This window comes from Chaetodon auriga, chromosome 15 (assembly GCF_051107435.1).
Source record: "Chaetodon auriga isolate fChaAug3 chromosome 15, fChaAug3.hap1, whole genome shotgun sequence".
NCBI lineage: Eukaryota > Metazoa > Chordata > Actinopteri > Chaetodontiformes > Chaetodontidae > Chaetodon > Chaetodon auriga.
In genome coordinates this window covers 3,152,763-3,169,548 of record NC_135088.1, presented here as the reverse complement: position 1 = coordinate 3,169,548, position 16,786 = coordinate 3,152,763, and the positions used below count along the sequence as shown (strand labels likewise).

The window sequence follows — 16,786 nt, the reverse complement described above, 5'->3', positions numbered from 1 at the left end:
ATGCGTTTAAAGTGAAAGCTTGAACGAGTACATCTGCTTTAATAATTCAAACCTTTTCAGACGGAAGAGATGTGACTCTTAAAAGGTATTTATAAATCAATCATGGATTTAATTTACTTTGCTGTGCAGTTGTACAAAACACTGAATTTTCATTATCTATTGAGGACCTGAGCCTCCTTCTCAAGGCAACTTTATTTTTATTCACTCTTTGTATATAATGTACATTTGTGTTCCTTTTATTGTCTGTTTGTTTTTTCCTCTACATCTCTTTCTTTATTCCTGCTGTCTGTAACAGCGTAATTTCCCCAGCGTGAGATCAATAAAGTTATATCTTATTTTAATGGCTACTTTAGGTGCACCAGTAAAATCTAATGCGATGCAGCACAACAACTCCACCGTAAATTGCATTTGCAGAGGAACCGATGTCCGCGCTGCAAAGAGGCGTTTATGTTTGTTAGTCAGGTTAAAGTTTGCCCGCAGTGCGAGCTAACCTGCACAAAGGCACCTGTCCTGGACTCACCTGCCCTAAACAGGATGATCAGCAGGTCCACGTGTGCTTTCCTGTGTTGACATATCAAAGTGTCTGCAGTGGAAAGGCTCATTCACACTGCGCATGTTATCACTTTCTACTGCACTTTATTTCCCACGAGCACAGCGATCATTGTTACATCTACTTCATTCGGAGGGAAATGCAGTACTTCAGTACTTTTCCGGCCGTGGTTAAGCTGCTGAACTGTGGGTGAAATAGTTAAATGTAGCTCAGCCTCCACCAGCTGCAGCAGTAACATGCTAACGACACATCGTTGCTTGAACAGGCTTTTAATAATCTGTCAGTGTAGCTAATGTTTCATCACAAAACAAGCACTTTTACTTTGATACTTTAGATACATTTGGATACTTTTACTTCATAGGATTTTGAACGAAGGACTTTTACTTGTGCTGGAGTATTTTCAGGGAAAGTCTCAGCGTTCAGACCTTTTTCACAGGTGTCATGGCAGAGAAGCGCAGGTGTGACTAATGTCCTTAATCAGGGCTCGGTTCCATTTAGTGTCCCGTTACCCGGTTTCCCATTAGCCGGCATGTTAGAAACGTTATTGATGACACCTGTTTCTGCCGTGGAAAAGCTCTTTGTGCCCCCGCGTCACCGTCAGGAGGAGCTGCAGACACCTGAAGAGGTGGATCCACGCTGCTGCTCGTGTGTCTGTAGCTCTGGGTGTAAATGACACGGTGCACGTCACGTCTGTGGATTGGCTGCTCCTCCTCACAGACAGGAAATTGATGACATTTCCTGCCGCATCTTAAGCAGCGTTTATTGATTTTTATGAGGCGGCAGAGCAAACTGAAAACAAGACGTTTCTGAAGGTGGTTCGGCGGGTTAGCAGTGATGCTCAGCGTCCAGCAGACACATCAGGTTTCTGGCTGTTTGATGATTTAAGTTCAACATTTTCTCTCACTTTCTTCAGTTTTGGTCTCTTTTACCTGGTGAGAGCGTCTCTATGTTCACCATAGTTGCCGAACACCTCCTGCCTTGTGTTTGGTGCTGGGCAGGTAGTGCAGAGAGGGTTCATCAGAGCTTTGTGGCTGAAAACAGCTCCTGCTGTTTTGCTGTTGATAAGAACCGAGTTGCAGGCTGGAAAATCAAAATAATGAGCTAAAAGAGACTAAAAACTGGTGATAATTCCCTGCAGATTTGTCACTATGATGCTCACATTAAACAAGAACAAGTTAAACCATTTTTTCAAAAGAAAGCTGCTTTATATAGCCAAGAAAGTCGGGTTATTTATAGTCATGTGCAGTCAATAAATCCAATTTTCTTTCACTTTCAGGCAAACACAGGAGGGTCCAGCCGTGTGGGGAGGTTTGGCATCAAAACTGAGTGTTTGAGGTCTCGTGGCTCCGTGCCTGGAGCTGTTTTGAAGCCGTCTTCTTTGAGCCGTGTAAGGATGGATATTGGAGAGGTAATGCAGGTTTTGGCTGCTCCACACAACACAAAATAACCACGGTCTATCTTTGGCAGGCTGATTCTGGATCTTCTTACTGGTTTGTACTATCTTTGAAACCCGCTCACCCCCAGTCTTTGTCTGGATCCATCCATCAGGCTGAGATACTGAACACCAATCACTCCCGTTTCTGAGCCACGACGCTGAAAGGCTGGTGACAACCAGTGGGTTTCACCAACCATTCTTCATCCAATATTAGAAGCAAACAGACGTCAGCATCTTCATGTGCTTCCTGTCTCGTCCCCCTCCACCTCCTCCACTCCAACGTCCTGTGCTGCTGGCACTGCTAAGTGGCTGATCTGTAGTCAGCTGCCGCGCTCTGAGTTCACACTTGAATTCAGCCATCATGTGTGTCTTACATGTCACCGCTCAGCTCTGCTCGGACAGTCTTTAAATGTTCCTCATTCGCAGTACGCTGTGTTCTGCTGCTTACTTTGGCTCATGTGTCAGTCACAAAAATGCAGCTTCATGTTCTGCAGACAGGAGTGAATGGATTTTCGGGACTATTTTCAGCGGTTTGGTGCTCTAACGCAGAGCTTCCCAACCTTTTTCCTGAAGGGACCTCTTCATCATTGAGTAAACTGACGAGCCCTGAATGACTTGTTTCAGGGATATTTCATATTATGTTGAATGCATAAAAGTGGCACCACAGAACAACTTATAAATCCTACAATTAGCCCAAACAGTGAATGCAACGCCTGCAAGGAGCAGATTATTTTCTGTGAAAACTGCGTCAGACATGAAATTTCCTGATATTTTTAGGAACTTTTAATACAATTCTCTGTATTATGTATGTATATTTTACATTTTTGACAACCAAATTTACTAATTTGGCGTCTTCTTTGACTAATTCAGTGTTTTCTCCTCCCGATGCTTGGCTGTTAGCTCTTTGGTTGTTTTTAATGCACGTGAATGTAGCCTGTGTTCAGGTCTCATCACACGCTCATCCTGTGAGATTATTCAACGTTTACATCTTTAATATTAATCTAACCTTTAAAAACAGCAATTTTATTTAGTTTTCTTCACAGAAATGAATAAAATGCTGACACATGCACCTACTGTACATATTTATTTTGCACCGTGAAGCTCCGGCGACCCTCAGGTTGAATGTTTACAGCAGCTGGATGGACTTTATGGGACTGACTTAGAGTGGCTGTATTTCTGCTAATGAAATGTCGCCCAGCGCAACAATGTGGTGGATTTATGTGTTTTTAATAGTTTTTCAACAGGAATAAGCTTTAAGTACCCAGGCTGGTTAGCAGGACCACTTAATTGCGCTGAACTCATCGTTAACCCTCCTGACTGGGATCCTCCAGCATCCATCATGACTGACGTAACCAGTCTGGCCTCAGCTGGTGCTGTTGTGGGCACCTTGTTGTGTCTGGCCGTATTAGTGTGAGGGGGGATTAATGAAACATGTTTTATTGCACTGTACTGAAGAGCTGTTTCTTCTCTCTGCTCAGCTCCTGGACGCCAGCAGATATTCAGGAAATGAATATGAAGGAGCAACACGTCAGTGCTGAACAACACAACCTGTCCTGAAGCTGAAAGGACCAGAGCGGTGGTGAGTGGCCAGTGGCTGCCTGAAAGGTACAAAATCCATCTAAAAACTCAACGTTCAACGTGGGAATCGCTGATAAGCTCATCTCAATGAGCTGAGAGACACACAGTCATCACCACGACTGTCCGACTCTCCAAGAGACAAAAACATACATCAGTGTATGAGCGAACAGTCTGACAGAGGCTAAAATCAGAGCCAGTGTTGGTGAAGCTAACAGCTGCAGTATGTTTAATATATCCACCACCTTAGTGTTAGCATGCTAATTAGCACTAAACACAAAGTACAAGTGAGGCTGTTCTGCCAAAGTATTGGACAAAGGTAGATTTTGGCCAGATGATGGCTTCAGATCAAACCTTAAGGGGTCATCAAAGTGACTGCAATTCATCCTGAAGACCAAACTTCACAGCAATGCACCCAAAAAACATCAGGATTCATCCTCTGACGACCACGAACGTCTGTGAAATAGTCATCGAGACACAGACAGATCACTGCATGTCCAGAACATGACCGAGTGGCTACAGCCAGATTTCGAGTTAATAATAAACCGTGAAGTTACGGTCAGTGGATGCATGCCTCATCGATCTTTGCCAATTGGTCAAATGTTGGGTAACTCTGGAGAGGAGGCGGCTCTTTGTCTGCAGCCTGTGACAGCCATCATGTGAGGGCTTCAAACCTCCACCTCCATCCTGTTTGAGTCATTCAGGAGCTGCCACTGGAGCAGACCGGATCAGTTTGCTCGGTGGTTCTGGATCTCCAGGGTTATTTTGACCTTTGTTCGTCACGTCTGCCATGCTGAGGCCTGATTGGTTATTCTGCCCTGCTGCCTTCTGCCCTTTGAAGCTCACTGATGAATAGTTTGTGAGGAACTTCCATCGTTTCCTCCAAACACAACCAGCGCTGATCCTGTGTGCTGGATTCAAAGCGTCTTTCATCAGTTTTTTAAAGAATCAGACTTTTTTTTACTGTCAACAAATCTCACGAAAAGAGCAAAACAAGTTGGAGTGCTCTGTGTTAGCTTTTCATTATGGTGACGGTAGCGTAGTTTATGCTGAAAACACCATCCTGCTGCTGGAAGCTCTCATTAGCGCCCATCAACCCACGACTCCCGTATGAGAACAGCTTGATAAAAACTACAGAGCCCAGCTGTTTTAGGGAAACCGTTGATCTGTGAGCTGCTTTTAAAGATTTGCATTATCGCACTAACACACTGTCGGCTTCCCTCTTTTCACTGGAATCGTTGACAATAACAAAAAATGCAGCACATCACCAGCAGACTCCTGCAGCTTGAGCCCTTCCAGTCCTTAACAGCATTCTGCTTTCAGCGCCAGCGAGTTAATTCTGTTTCCACTGGCAGATCATTAATCTCCGCGTAGAAACAGATAAAATCCGCGGCGGCGGAGAGAAGGAGGGTCAGGGACAAGGCGATGTTGAACTTTCAGAGACAGTTTATTTAAACTTGAGTTCATTTACAGCAGTTCCACTGGAGAGGGAAAGGGTTCGAATGGAGTTCTAGCCACATTAAACCTACTGTCCTATCTACTGTATGTACAGGGAGGATGCAGCTGGAGAGTGCAGAAGGCACAGAGTTGGCTTAATACTTGCCTGTAAGCGCTACTAACATGACAGAAAGGATAACGAGGCGAAGTGGAGGCCTTATATTAGAGGCCGGTGTGTTGAGCTTCATGTAAAGCCGAGAACAGTGAGATGAAGCAACGAAGGAGAACGTGGCTCCTGTGAGTTTACTCCAGTCTTTACTGATATATTTGGAGTAAGTCGAGAACTACGACAGCAAGCTTCTGCTCCTTTAAACTCAATTTCCCTAAATGTGCACTTAACAAGCGTGGCGATGTGAGCTTCTCACAGCTCAGAAGTGTTTGGATCTGCCGGGGTGTTTTACAGTATGCGATATGTGGAGCGAAGTGGAACTGGACAATGTTAAGGCATTTTGCAGTTCTAACCCAAAACGAACACGGTGAGTCACACAGGGAGGGACTGGAAGCAGGTAAACGCAGGTCGTCGACATAAACCGTGATGGTTTGGCGGTAAAATGGCGTGCTTCATTCACATCTTCACCCGGCCAAACGCCACAAACATTTCCAAATGTCTGAGCTGCCAAATCTTCCAAAAAGAGCAAAAGTCCTGTGAAAGCGCAGGAATAGATGAGAGTGAAAGCAACAGATCCAAGTTCAAACACGACACTTCAGAAGTAGGAAGACTTGTCCTCGCATCATTCAGTATGGGGGGGGGGCATATCATCGCCTTTCACTCATTAACCTTTAACACACACACACACACAACTCAAACAAATGTACAAAGTGTTTGATACAACAGCGTGACAAGAGATTCGCTCTCGCCACCGGAGGATAAAATATATGAATACCACTCCAACAAAAACACAATTCAAGTAAAGCCTCTGAAACTGAAACAGGAAAAAAAAAAAACTACGTCAAAGTTTAAAATCACTTGGAAATCTTGCATTTTAAGATTGAGATTATGCTGCTTATAAAAAAAGTACATTCAACGGGTACATCAATCATGGAACAAAGTTACACACAGAGGTAAGTGAAACAGGTCAGTAATCGCTATTAAAAGAAGTCAAAGGTGACGGACTCGAGAGGCGGAGTTAAACTCTTCTGAAGGTTTGTCCGAGGGAATCGAACAGATTCTACGTTTGAGTGTAGACGACAACAATCTTAACCTCCAATTAGAGAACTACGGTTTTTTTCCTTTATTGCAAATATGAGTTGAAGTTCATTTAAAATAAATGATTGTCAAAGTCAGACGTGCTCTCGCAGTGTGAACCATGTGACCACTGGAAGAGCGTGAAGTTGATCCTTAAAGCTGCAGCCGGAAACGTCACGCAGGCCGTCGGACAAACGGGCAGAATCAGCCTAACGCCGCCGCCAGTCTCCCAACATTCCCCAAACTCACTCACACATTCGCACACCAGGTGAGTTTTTGCACATTTTGCTGTTGTACAAAATAAAAAAAAAGAATCAATGAATTAATCATAAATATATTATCATAGTTATATAAATATATACTAACATAATTATAGTTACTTTCAGAAGGAGGCCAACTGAAACGTATAGTTCAATGTCACGGCTGACCGTGGACAAAAGGAGCAAAAAACACAAAATGTGCAAGAAATCTAAAGGTGCACCGACGACGCAAACACTTAAAAGATGTGCAACTGATAATGATTCAAAATAAAAGCACAAGCATCCTAAAATATAACAACTCAAGGGCCACTTGACATTTACATGAACGGGACAAAGGTCAGGAGTTCGAGCTGAACCACAGGCTCCTCACGCTGGAAGGAAGAAATGAAGGATGGCTGCGGAAGAAGGGGCCGGCGAGTTCACGTCGGGAGGGCAGAGGACCACCTCCCCGACCGTTTTCAAGCAAGCCAGTCCACCGTGGGTAAGGCAAGAGAACGTTTGGCTTCGCCCGGGCGCGACAGAGAAGACGGCGTCGCTGAAGTCTCCGAGCCAAAAACTACAAAACTGCAGGTGATGAAGCCACAGAGGAAGGAGAACGAAAGGCAGGAAATCAGATCCGACAACGGCGACTCGTCCCAAAGCCAAGAGCAAACAACTCAACACCAACCGCAGGAGGCTCTGCAGCTTCCTTCAGCGCCTCCGAGCCGGAGGAAGTGAGACGGCGAGCTCGTTAGCGTGAGCGCTGACGCCCTGTTCTGTCCAAACATTAATGTGTACAGTGCAATCATCTAAACGCGTCACATCTGCTGACACAACGCAACGCTTAATTTGGTACAGACCAAATATAACAGAGACTTAAATCGAACGAGCTCATTTGACTTTATGCAAATTGTGGTGAGACGTCTCCCGCAGAGTGAAGGCTAAACGTTCGCTTCCCTGCTGACGTGCAGACTGGAGATTTACTCAGAAATACAAGCATCCTCACGCAGATTACCTCCAGATTTCAGGTGTATTTAGATCACTGAAACGCGCCTCAGGGGACTAAACATCGCGCTTCCTCATCACAGATGCTCCGACGTCTCCAAACATTCACGCCACGCAGCGTCTCTCTGGGTAAACGAGGCCGAATGACTGCTGGGAAAACGGTTCTGTCGTTCTCGGATCTGGCCTTCTGCTTTGTTTATGTACTGCATGTTCTGACATGGCACGAGGGGACTCAGGCAAAACAAGAAAACAATCGAGAAAAGAAAGAGGATTTGCACAGAGTATCAGAGTTCCTACAAATATTTACACGACAGATACAGGCACTTGTATATCTTTGGTTGGAGAAACCCAACATTGCAGAGTAATGCATTCACAGAGCGTTCGTGTCCCTCACTGTATTTCCAGGGTTCACGAGGCAACTGGTTTATTTTTATTTCTTCTGTTTCTTTGAGTTTGTCCATGTTACAGGTAAGTTCTGACATAGTCCTCTGATGTCTTTTTAACCCTCTGACAACGCCACCTGCAACAGAAGACATGGGTTTTAGTGCAGCACACACACACACACACACACACACACACACACACACACACACACACACACACACACACACACACACAAAGCTTTTCAGTTTAAGCTCGATCGGACTTCCTCTGGTCGTTTTGACCTCAGTAAACGCCAACATGCGCTGTGGTCATTGGTTCATGGATGGGACATCAGATCTCCTCAGTAAGCAGCGAAGAAGCCACTGCTGTGAACAAAGCACTAAAAATATTTTCTGACTCGTCTCACTCAGCCAGACTTTATCTCCTCGCTCTGCTTTTTGCTGCGTCAGCACTGGACTCATTATCCTTCTGGAAACGGGGGAAAGACTCTCTGGCTTGTTTGTGTTTCTCTAAACAAATCATAGTCATCTTGTGCGGCGCTCAGCTCGGGGAGCAGCGACGGGGAGGAGAATGCCGGCTGAACTAGTCGGCCAATAGCAGGCTTACGCTTACAGCCGACTTCCTGTGAGTCAGACCAAATCTGAAATGTCACGATCAAAGTGAAGGACATCTAAATTCACACTGGAATTAGCCTTTAAAGCTCCCCAAATTCATCTTTGTAAAGCACATTGAGCTCTCTGAACAGCAGCCTCCACGTTAAAGGCTCACCAGTTCATCAGTGGAGCTGCTCTCCAACAGAATCAGATCTAAACGGGACACGTCCTGCGCTGTCGGGTCAGTGGATCAGTTTTAAACAGGACGAGCGCAGACGAACACATCAGGCTCATCTGAGGACCACCGGCGGTGTTTAGCAGTGATTTAGAGCTTTAATGTGGAGTTACAAACAACACACCTGCGCCTATAATCAGCACTGAAAGCATTAATTAGCAATAAATCATATTAGCTATCATGAACAGTATAATATGTGATTTAATTCTTAAACAATCAGGATGCATTTGGCACAACAAGCAGAGAATCAGCAGTTTGATCGGATCAATCATTAACCAATCACGGGTCAATCGATGCTTGGCTTGGACTACCTGTTCAGGTCATAAAGCACTGCTGGTGTCTGTTGTACCTTCTCAGGGCAGAAGTCAGGGTTGGTTTGTCGTACTTTGCCGGGTCGCCCCTTGATGACTGCGTAGCAGAACATCGTGATGACCATGACAAACAGGAAGTAGCTTGTGTGCATCAGGTGCAGGTTGATGAGGGAACGGTCATCCTGGTGAGAGAGATCAGAGTGAAAGATCACGTTTAAAGGACCACAGTGCATCTCACAGGGTGCACGTCTGCAGGTGTGCAGCGTGGGACCACCTGAATGACAACATGGCTGCTCTTAACACAACTCAACACCAGCTGATATTACAGACAAACTGAAGCATTTCCAGAAGCTTTACGGATGTTTAAGCTCCTCAAACACAGGAAGGAAGCGTGGACGTCGGGTGTGAATGCACTCCTCTGTTATTCCGCCGATGATGGAGGAGGCCGTCTCCTGAATCTGTGCGTCGAAGTGGGCTGAGATCAGGTAACTGCGCCGAGGCAGCAAACGTTTTCAGGCTCGACGGACCGTTCAGAGACCAGCTGTGGTCCTTCAATGGGACCATTGTAACCCTGGAACAATCCACCAGCATCCGTATAGAACAAATACTGTTCTGGCTTTGAGAACAGGCTTTGTGTTCGGCCACGTTCACCTTGTCTAAGAAGAGGACGAGGGAGCGATCATACGCCACCTGAACCGCTCCAACACACAATCATTCAGCTCTGTTTGGTGAATTCATAAATATAATGTTGTAGAGAAAGAAAACATAGTCGAGGTATGAAAATGAACGTGAAAGCACGCGCCTCTAATCACCTGAGAGCCCGTCTGTTCAGGTCAACCAGTGATTAGGTTGAAGTAAATGTCGTTCTACAGCTGCTCAAACAAAGCCAGAAAGATGAATTACAGACGTTTCATTTACTAAAAGCTAGTTTCTACTTCCACACGTCTTCTAACACAGTGCCTGGAAACCAATCAAATCTCACCAAAACCTGGTTTACTGCACAGATTTACAGAGGAGACAAAATGAATAACAGCATGTGAACCTGTCAAATAAAAAGTCTGAAAGATGTTCTCCATCAGAAAAAAGGAGGCGGTGACTCACATCAGGAACGATGACAGTGAGCTTTGGGTTGAGAGCGTGGTACACCTTCCCGATGGCTCCTTTGTAACACCAGAAGGGGTTGTAGTCCTGACTGTACTTGGTATCCGAGTCGCGGACTGTGGTGAACACCTTGTACCAAGACGTGGCGTTGGTGTACGTCTCTGGGACGCAGTGCGGCGGCTGCCTGCAAACCAAAGCGAAGATTGACGTCTGTTGGCTGGTGTCATGGAGGCGCCCACAGTGTGAAGTATCATACAGTGAGATGTGATATGTATACACAGCGACAAACCACCAATAACTCGGTCAAATCTAACGTCTGATGAAAGTAAACCTATCTGACGAACCCTAAACGAGCACGAGCTGCAGCGCTAACGTCCGACAATACATGCGACTGCTTGTACCTGAAGGCTGCAGAGCTCCTGGCGCCCATTTCACCAAATCTGCACCACGCAAGCTGTGATTTGATAGACGAGGCCACTTCCTCTCGCTCACATTGACACTAATGGAATCATACTTGAGCCTCATGCATGAGCGTGCAAGAGCACCGTGAGACACAAACTCAAATGCAATCAACGACTGCTGGCTAGATATGCTACGAGCTACATGCTAACAAAGCTAGAGAGCTAGAAGAGAGGTGTTTTTCACTCGCTGAGAAATTGGATTTTGCAGTAGATTTCTTGAAATCAAAGCAGCGGATCAGAGTTTAACATTGCCAGACAACAGCCGACACAGAATGAGCGCTCAATGTTTACAGCTGATGACATCTGCAGGAAACGCGCGTCGTTCCAGCAGCATGTGGAACTGCGATCGGACCTCCAAGGAAACAACACTGGAAGTTATCATGATGGAAAATTAATTAACTTATGTACAAACATATGGAGACTGCACAGCGGTCCAACCACGGTGCCTCAGTCTGAACAACAGCATGCAAGAAAATACAACAATCTAACTGCTGCCAGTTATCAACATTGTTATAGTTGAACCCAAACCATTGTTCGAAATGAGCCACACAGTGCTGGACTGCATTTTGTCAGCGTCATGCAGCTCCAGGCAGAGACAGAAAGTGTGTCCCTACGCGTCGGGGAGGCAGTCCAACTCACACTGTGACTGGGAAGATATTGCTGGCCGCAGTGATGGTCATGCAAGTGCTGAACACCACCTGCTCGCAGTGGCCGTGCAGCACGCAGTCGTCTGAGTTCCAGGATAAAGGCAGGGTGAAAGTGATGTTTATTTCTTCATGGGCTTCCCGGCCTACGCACAAAAACAAGAGAGAGCATAACAGATTGTTAGGAAATAACAAAGATGAGAGAAAAGACAGTTTTAGCTTAAGTATCTCTCTGAGAGCAACGGATGGCCACAATTCATACGCCTCGAACTCGCACGTCCACATTCTCTTACTTGTTTTGTGCCGACATAAGAATAATTGCCTCGGATTAGCCGGGATCAAGCTAAAACAGGCCACAGGCCCAAAGAGGGGCGCCTCCTAGATCTCAGACAATTATCAGAGCCTAAAAGAGCCTGAAGAGCTCATACAACACCCACAGCAGGCCACCAGCGAGAGCCACAGCGGCGATATCTGACGACACACCAAGCTGCTCCCCCGATAACCGAGGACTGCACACACTGAGGGGATATCCATCACACTGCAAAGAGGATTAGAGGAGCATCAGTCAAAGGGAGCGGACTCCTGGGTGTGACTGAGGATAGAAACAAAAGGGACTCCGGCTCCCACGAGGAGAGTCAAACGACCGACGAGGACGAGCAAATCTGAATCTTTCCAGTCATCTCAACATTTCATTTCTGTCACATACATCTGAAGGCTTGGTGCACGCGTTCAGCATCGCCCTCGGTGAAGTAAAATTCAAAGACTTCACTTAAAAAATATTCAAAATGTTCAAGAGCCGTGACTCAAGATGAGCATTTACACAGAAAACCAGATGTCAAAGTAACACCTGGCATACAGTATGTGATGCTCTATTAAACAAAAGATTTGGATGCACATTTACATGTTTTTATAAATAAAACGTTGCTATTATCTTATCAATAACATGAAGGATTGATTTCTGCAGGGCTTCTATAAAACAACAGGCTGGCATTCCCTCTGTTCACTCTTCATCTCGTGTTCAGTAAAAGCCTTATTTAGACAGGACTATTTGCTCAAGGTAATTAAATATTTGCAAAGCTCCTTACTGGCTTTGCTCGTCTATCTAGTGGCTTTAAAATTTAAGACAAGGGTACATGTTGCTGGCAAACAGCTAAACCTGTAGCCACTGTAGCAGCATAAAGTACATTTAGTACTTTAGTCAATACACAGCAGGTATTTGGGGCTGTAATGTGCTCTGGCAGAGGGCTGAAACCACAGATAAAGCCAGTCTGGATGGGATTATTAATTAATTATAATGTGGCGTGCTGTAAAAAGGATATAACCCCATTTGAACAGTGACAGACATGCAGAGTTTTGCTCCGTCGCTCGTGTGGAAGAATGCAACCATCTTACTTATCCTCACAACAACCTAATGTCCACTGGACGAGAGTCAACGCACACAAAGTACCAAAGACGGGTCTATTCGGAAGTCTTCAAAGATGACATTTAAGTATGAACTTGAGTTTTATTCGCTTAAAGTAGATGCAGAACTTTGCCATTTGGCTGATTTAAACGCAGCCTGAAACCTGCCAAGTTTTTGTGCTGCAGTCTTTTCTTCTATCCCTCTAATTTCTCTCTCTATGGAGTCAAAACAAAAGGAAAGAAAAACACACAAGTAAGTGAGAGTTCACAAACGTATAGCTTAGCACGTAGACAATGGAGCCGGTGGCGTCTCACTTTGCCCTGCCTTGTGAAAGCCTTCGGCCTGAAACCTATAGGAGGAGCAGCCCAATGGGAACAGCTTAACGTTACACAACGCCGCCACTGTTTGCTCACCACGTTAACGTCGAGTCACCACACAAAGAGGTAAATTAAAACCCATTAAGAGGACAAACTCCAGCCCTCAGACGGCTGCCACACAAAAGTCCAAGCCAATAACATACACAACACGTGACAATTTTATGTTTTTATGAGGGTAATGAATGTGAGTCAACAGTGCAGTTAAACAGATGTGCCGTTCACTCCATCTGCAGACTGTCTTCCCTCATTTCAGCCCACTGCAGGCAGCTGTCGTGTGTGCAGCATCACACAACCTGCAGCTGCAAGGCGTGACTTTTACAACGCAGGCTGTAATGCAAAGGTGCACTTCATCCTTCAATGGCGTGTTTAACAAAGTGCAGTTTCACTGAGAGTTGTGGCGATGCTGTATGTGCTGGACGGGTTCTTTAATGTGGGAGTTTCTTTCAGGAAGTGGAATTGTGTGAAGCAGGTATGAACACACACACAGATTAGTTATTTGAGATTCCCTCACGATTGATGTTGACATTCATTAACAGTTTCAGGTTGATGTGGCCGCATCTCTGAGTCCTGTGTTGATTTTGCAGTAGTTACTGGTTAATCCTCACAGTCCTGCCTGATTTCCTGTTAACACACATGGATTTCTTTGTGAACCCTGACCGCAGGGGAACTCACCGGATAGGCCAACTTGCTGCCCCAGCACTGTGGCATACAGGTGGGTGATATTGCGAGAGTAGCCTCCGAAAGGGCGCTGGGGGTCCAGCGTGAGGGTGATGGGGACTGAGATGTTGATGGGACCCGAGTCCTCGAGCAGGAGGGGAACCTGGGTGCTGGAGCGAGCTTGGCCGCTGGTCACGACCATGCTCTCCGGCGTGGTCGACTCGTTCAGGCCGTGCTTTATCGTCTCGTTCTCCGACACGCAGAAGTCTAGCTCGTTGAAGCGCAGCAGGAAGGTGTTCCAGTCCTGTGAGAGAGAGTGTTTTAATTACTGATTGATGACCTGATCTCCACGCGGGATTGTCCATGAACTCACATTAAACTTTCCCACGTGAGGGGCGGACGCCATGCGAAGAGCCTGCTTTGTGATATTATAGTTTCATATTGGCAAATTGTTTCTCAAACTACTTTTTCTATCCAGGTATGATACTAAAGGCAGCCCTTTGATTTGCATATGCTTCCTGTTCAAATCCACATGCAAAGGTTTATTTCCACATATGCACATTGTAATCTTTACAGGTGCATGTATATAACAGACAGGTAGAAAGGGCAAAATGCACTATATGAAGTAACTCGCACAGTACGTGAAGAAAACCTGAATTCCCCCTTGTGCTAAGCCAATATGAGCTTTGTTTAGCCTTCAGGGCTGAGCTGGGAGAGACGAGAAAAGGCTGAACAGATCACAGCACAGATGCAACATGGTTCAAACTTTTGGGCATCCTCATGGCATGAAGCAGGCCACAAAGGTCATGAACTGACATTTAGCATTAGCTGTGACCTTATGTTTCTGGTATTTGAGAGACACTTAATGGAGCAGACTGTATAATTTCATCTCTCCTAAAGCGCTGTGTGGATGAGACTCACCTCTGTCAGCTCTGGAGACTTGATCTCCTTAATCTTGAAGAAATAACCGATGGTCAGGAAGGCGATGGCCACTGCACTGACGCTGATCATGAAAATGACCAGTGGTGGACGGTTGTTGATGTAGCTTCTCAGGTTCTCTATAGGATTTAACAGGTACACCTGCACGTGGACAGATACACAAGGTGCCAACGTTTAAGCAATAATCTCACGTATGACAGGGATTTCTCACAGCGGTGAAAAATGAGCACTGACAGACACTTTAAAGAGTTTATTATCTCTATGATCGATGTGTTCATCATTAATAATGAAGTGAAAGATCTACACACCTGACCTGAACAATGGATAATGGTCGCCTCTGGCTGTTTAAGCACTTTATTAAATATTTAAAGGGTTTAAGTGAGCAGCAGACCTGGACAGGGTTAAAATTATGCAAAAATCAAAGGTAGTTCAGTTTAGTCTGAGTCAGTATCAGATGACTTCTTTCAGATTTAAAACAGATGTTGACAAAGAGAAAAAAACATCATCCATCACGCCTGATTACAGTTACTTAAACTTATACTGCAGGATGACGGTGATGTGTTCAAGTTCCCAAGTTCCCCATTTGAAAAGGCAAACACTTAAATTGCTTCGTTAATCAACTGCAGATGGACCAGATGTTTCATTTAGAAGAGCACAAACATCACACCTCAAGACAAATTTACAAAAAATGAATCTTTTGTCAAAACTCCTGAAGAACAGACCAGTATCTTCAGCGTGGAACCACTGAGAAAACTTCAGACACAGACACAAAATTCTCTGATTTCAGCCTCTTAAAAGTGAATATTTTCCGCTTCTTTATTCCTTTATGACAATAAACTGAATCTCTTTGGGTTGTGGACAAAACAAGACATCTGAAGATCTTCGTTTTGAGCTTTGGGAAACACTGAATGACATTTTTCACCATTTAATGGAGCAATTAACTAATCGATTAATTAAGAAAATAATCAGCAGATCACTGGACAATGAAACCAATTGTTGGGTGCAGCCCTACTTTAAAATGCACAATATTTTATACTTATAATCAACTGTGCACCAACTACAGAGCAGTAAGAAGGTGTTTTTTGTGTTATATCAAAGAAAAACAGGATTATCAATCTCTGCACATGAAAGCCGCTGCAACTGTTTTATAAGGTAGTTTTTAAGTTTCAGCCTCTTTGGTTGTCTGTGTTTTAATTATGGCGTACAGTAATAATAATAATAATAATAATAATAATAACCCTGAATGTGTGAGTTTAACGGGAGGTCAAGTCCTGCCGCTCGTCATCATTCTGCACCACCTGAGACACTGAAGGTACCTGCTTCTGCACGACCTTTCCCCATATTCCTCCAGAAAACATCTTGTGCGCCCAGTGCAGCAAGACAGACTGGTTTCATGGAGGTCCACTACGCTGCTTTCTCATCGCCCAAAACTGGGCTGCAGCGATCCGTGAGGACTCAAAAGTTGACATTTTGTTGGAGCAAAACTGTAAATAACGTAAATGCTATCGACTAGCAGCGACCCCTGCTACCTCAGAGAGCTGTAATTCAAGCTCTACAACGTGGAGACATTTGGTGTTAAACACGATAACTTTAACCTGCAAAGGTTTCGCATTAAACGCTGTTTGTCCCTCCATCCGAGAGACCGCAGCCAGGTGACAGAGGCTGTCAACCTTGTAGCACGGTAAGCTAGCCACCTGGCCCTGTGACAATTTTTCCAGGATGTGACAACAGCGTGACAAAGCTGACATATTAAAGATTGGCTTTTAACACTGCCGACATAGCTGGTTAAATGTAATGCAACAACACTTGAGCAGTTCTCACCATTTTTTCTTTCTGTGCATGCGACGGATGCTAGCTGGGCGGTTCGTTGCGGGCCACAATAAGGCAGCGGTTTAGCTGCGAAGCTAGCCTGTGCTGCTAGCTTACTCGCTTTCCCGAAGCTATTCCCTCCTGGAAAGAGCGCTGAACAGCGAAAGTCGGTGTTCGGTAGAGACAGCCAGGCTTTCAGCGTAAGAAACACCGCGGATACTCCTTCCCATTCTTCGCTCTATAACATTAGTTCACTGCAGCTCTGGTGAGAAATATCTCCTGCGTTCAGACTGGAACAACGTCAATAATGTTGGGTCCTCCCCGCCGACATCTCCTCCGCGTACCTGCACTGCGTAGTAATATCGTCGCAGCGCCGCCTTCTCGTT

At 45.2% G+C, this 16,786-nt stretch overlaps 1 protein-coding gene across 2 annotated transcripts; it reads right to left on the bottom strand.

Moving 5' to 3' along the window:
* Window positions 1-798: 798 nt before the first annotated feature.
* On the bottom strand, window positions 799-16,782 carry tmem248 (transmembrane protein 248). 2 transcript variants are annotated; one of them, XM_076749990.1, is made up of 7 exons: window positions 16,413-16,782; window positions 14,574-14,732; window positions 13,668-13,956; window positions 11,212-11,362; window positions 10,112-10,295; window positions 9,011-9,192; window positions 799-8,007 (listed from the first exon to the last, which is right to left on the bottom strand). In XM_076749990.1, exons 1-7 carry the CDS (start codon window positions 16,413-16,415, stop codon window positions 7,950-7,952), a joined length of 1,026 nt encoding a protein of 341 aa, XP_076606105.1. In that variant the 5' UTR covers window positions 16,416-16,782; the 3' UTR covers window positions 799-7,949. The 2 variants fall into 2 exon arrangements, with proteins under 2 accessions (XP_076606105.1, XP_076606107.1); XM_076749992.1 differs by having other exon boundaries at window positions 801-8,007; window positions 9,049-9,192.
* Window positions 16,783-16,786: the final 4 nt, after the last annotated feature.

What these genes read in the sequence shown, in the direction of transcription:
- tmem248 (XM_076749990.1), bottom strand. An exon ending in AATATCTTCCCAGTCACAGT is followed by an intron (nt 10,296 to 11,211) that starts GTGAGTTGGACT and finishes TTTGGTTTGCAG; the next exon opens with GCAGCCGCCGCACTGCGTCC. An exon ending in GTGCTTTATGACCTGAACAG is followed by an intron (nt 8,008 to 9,010) that starts GTAGTCCAAGCC and finishes CTTCTGTTGCAG; the next exon opens with GTGGCGTTGTCAGAGGGTTA.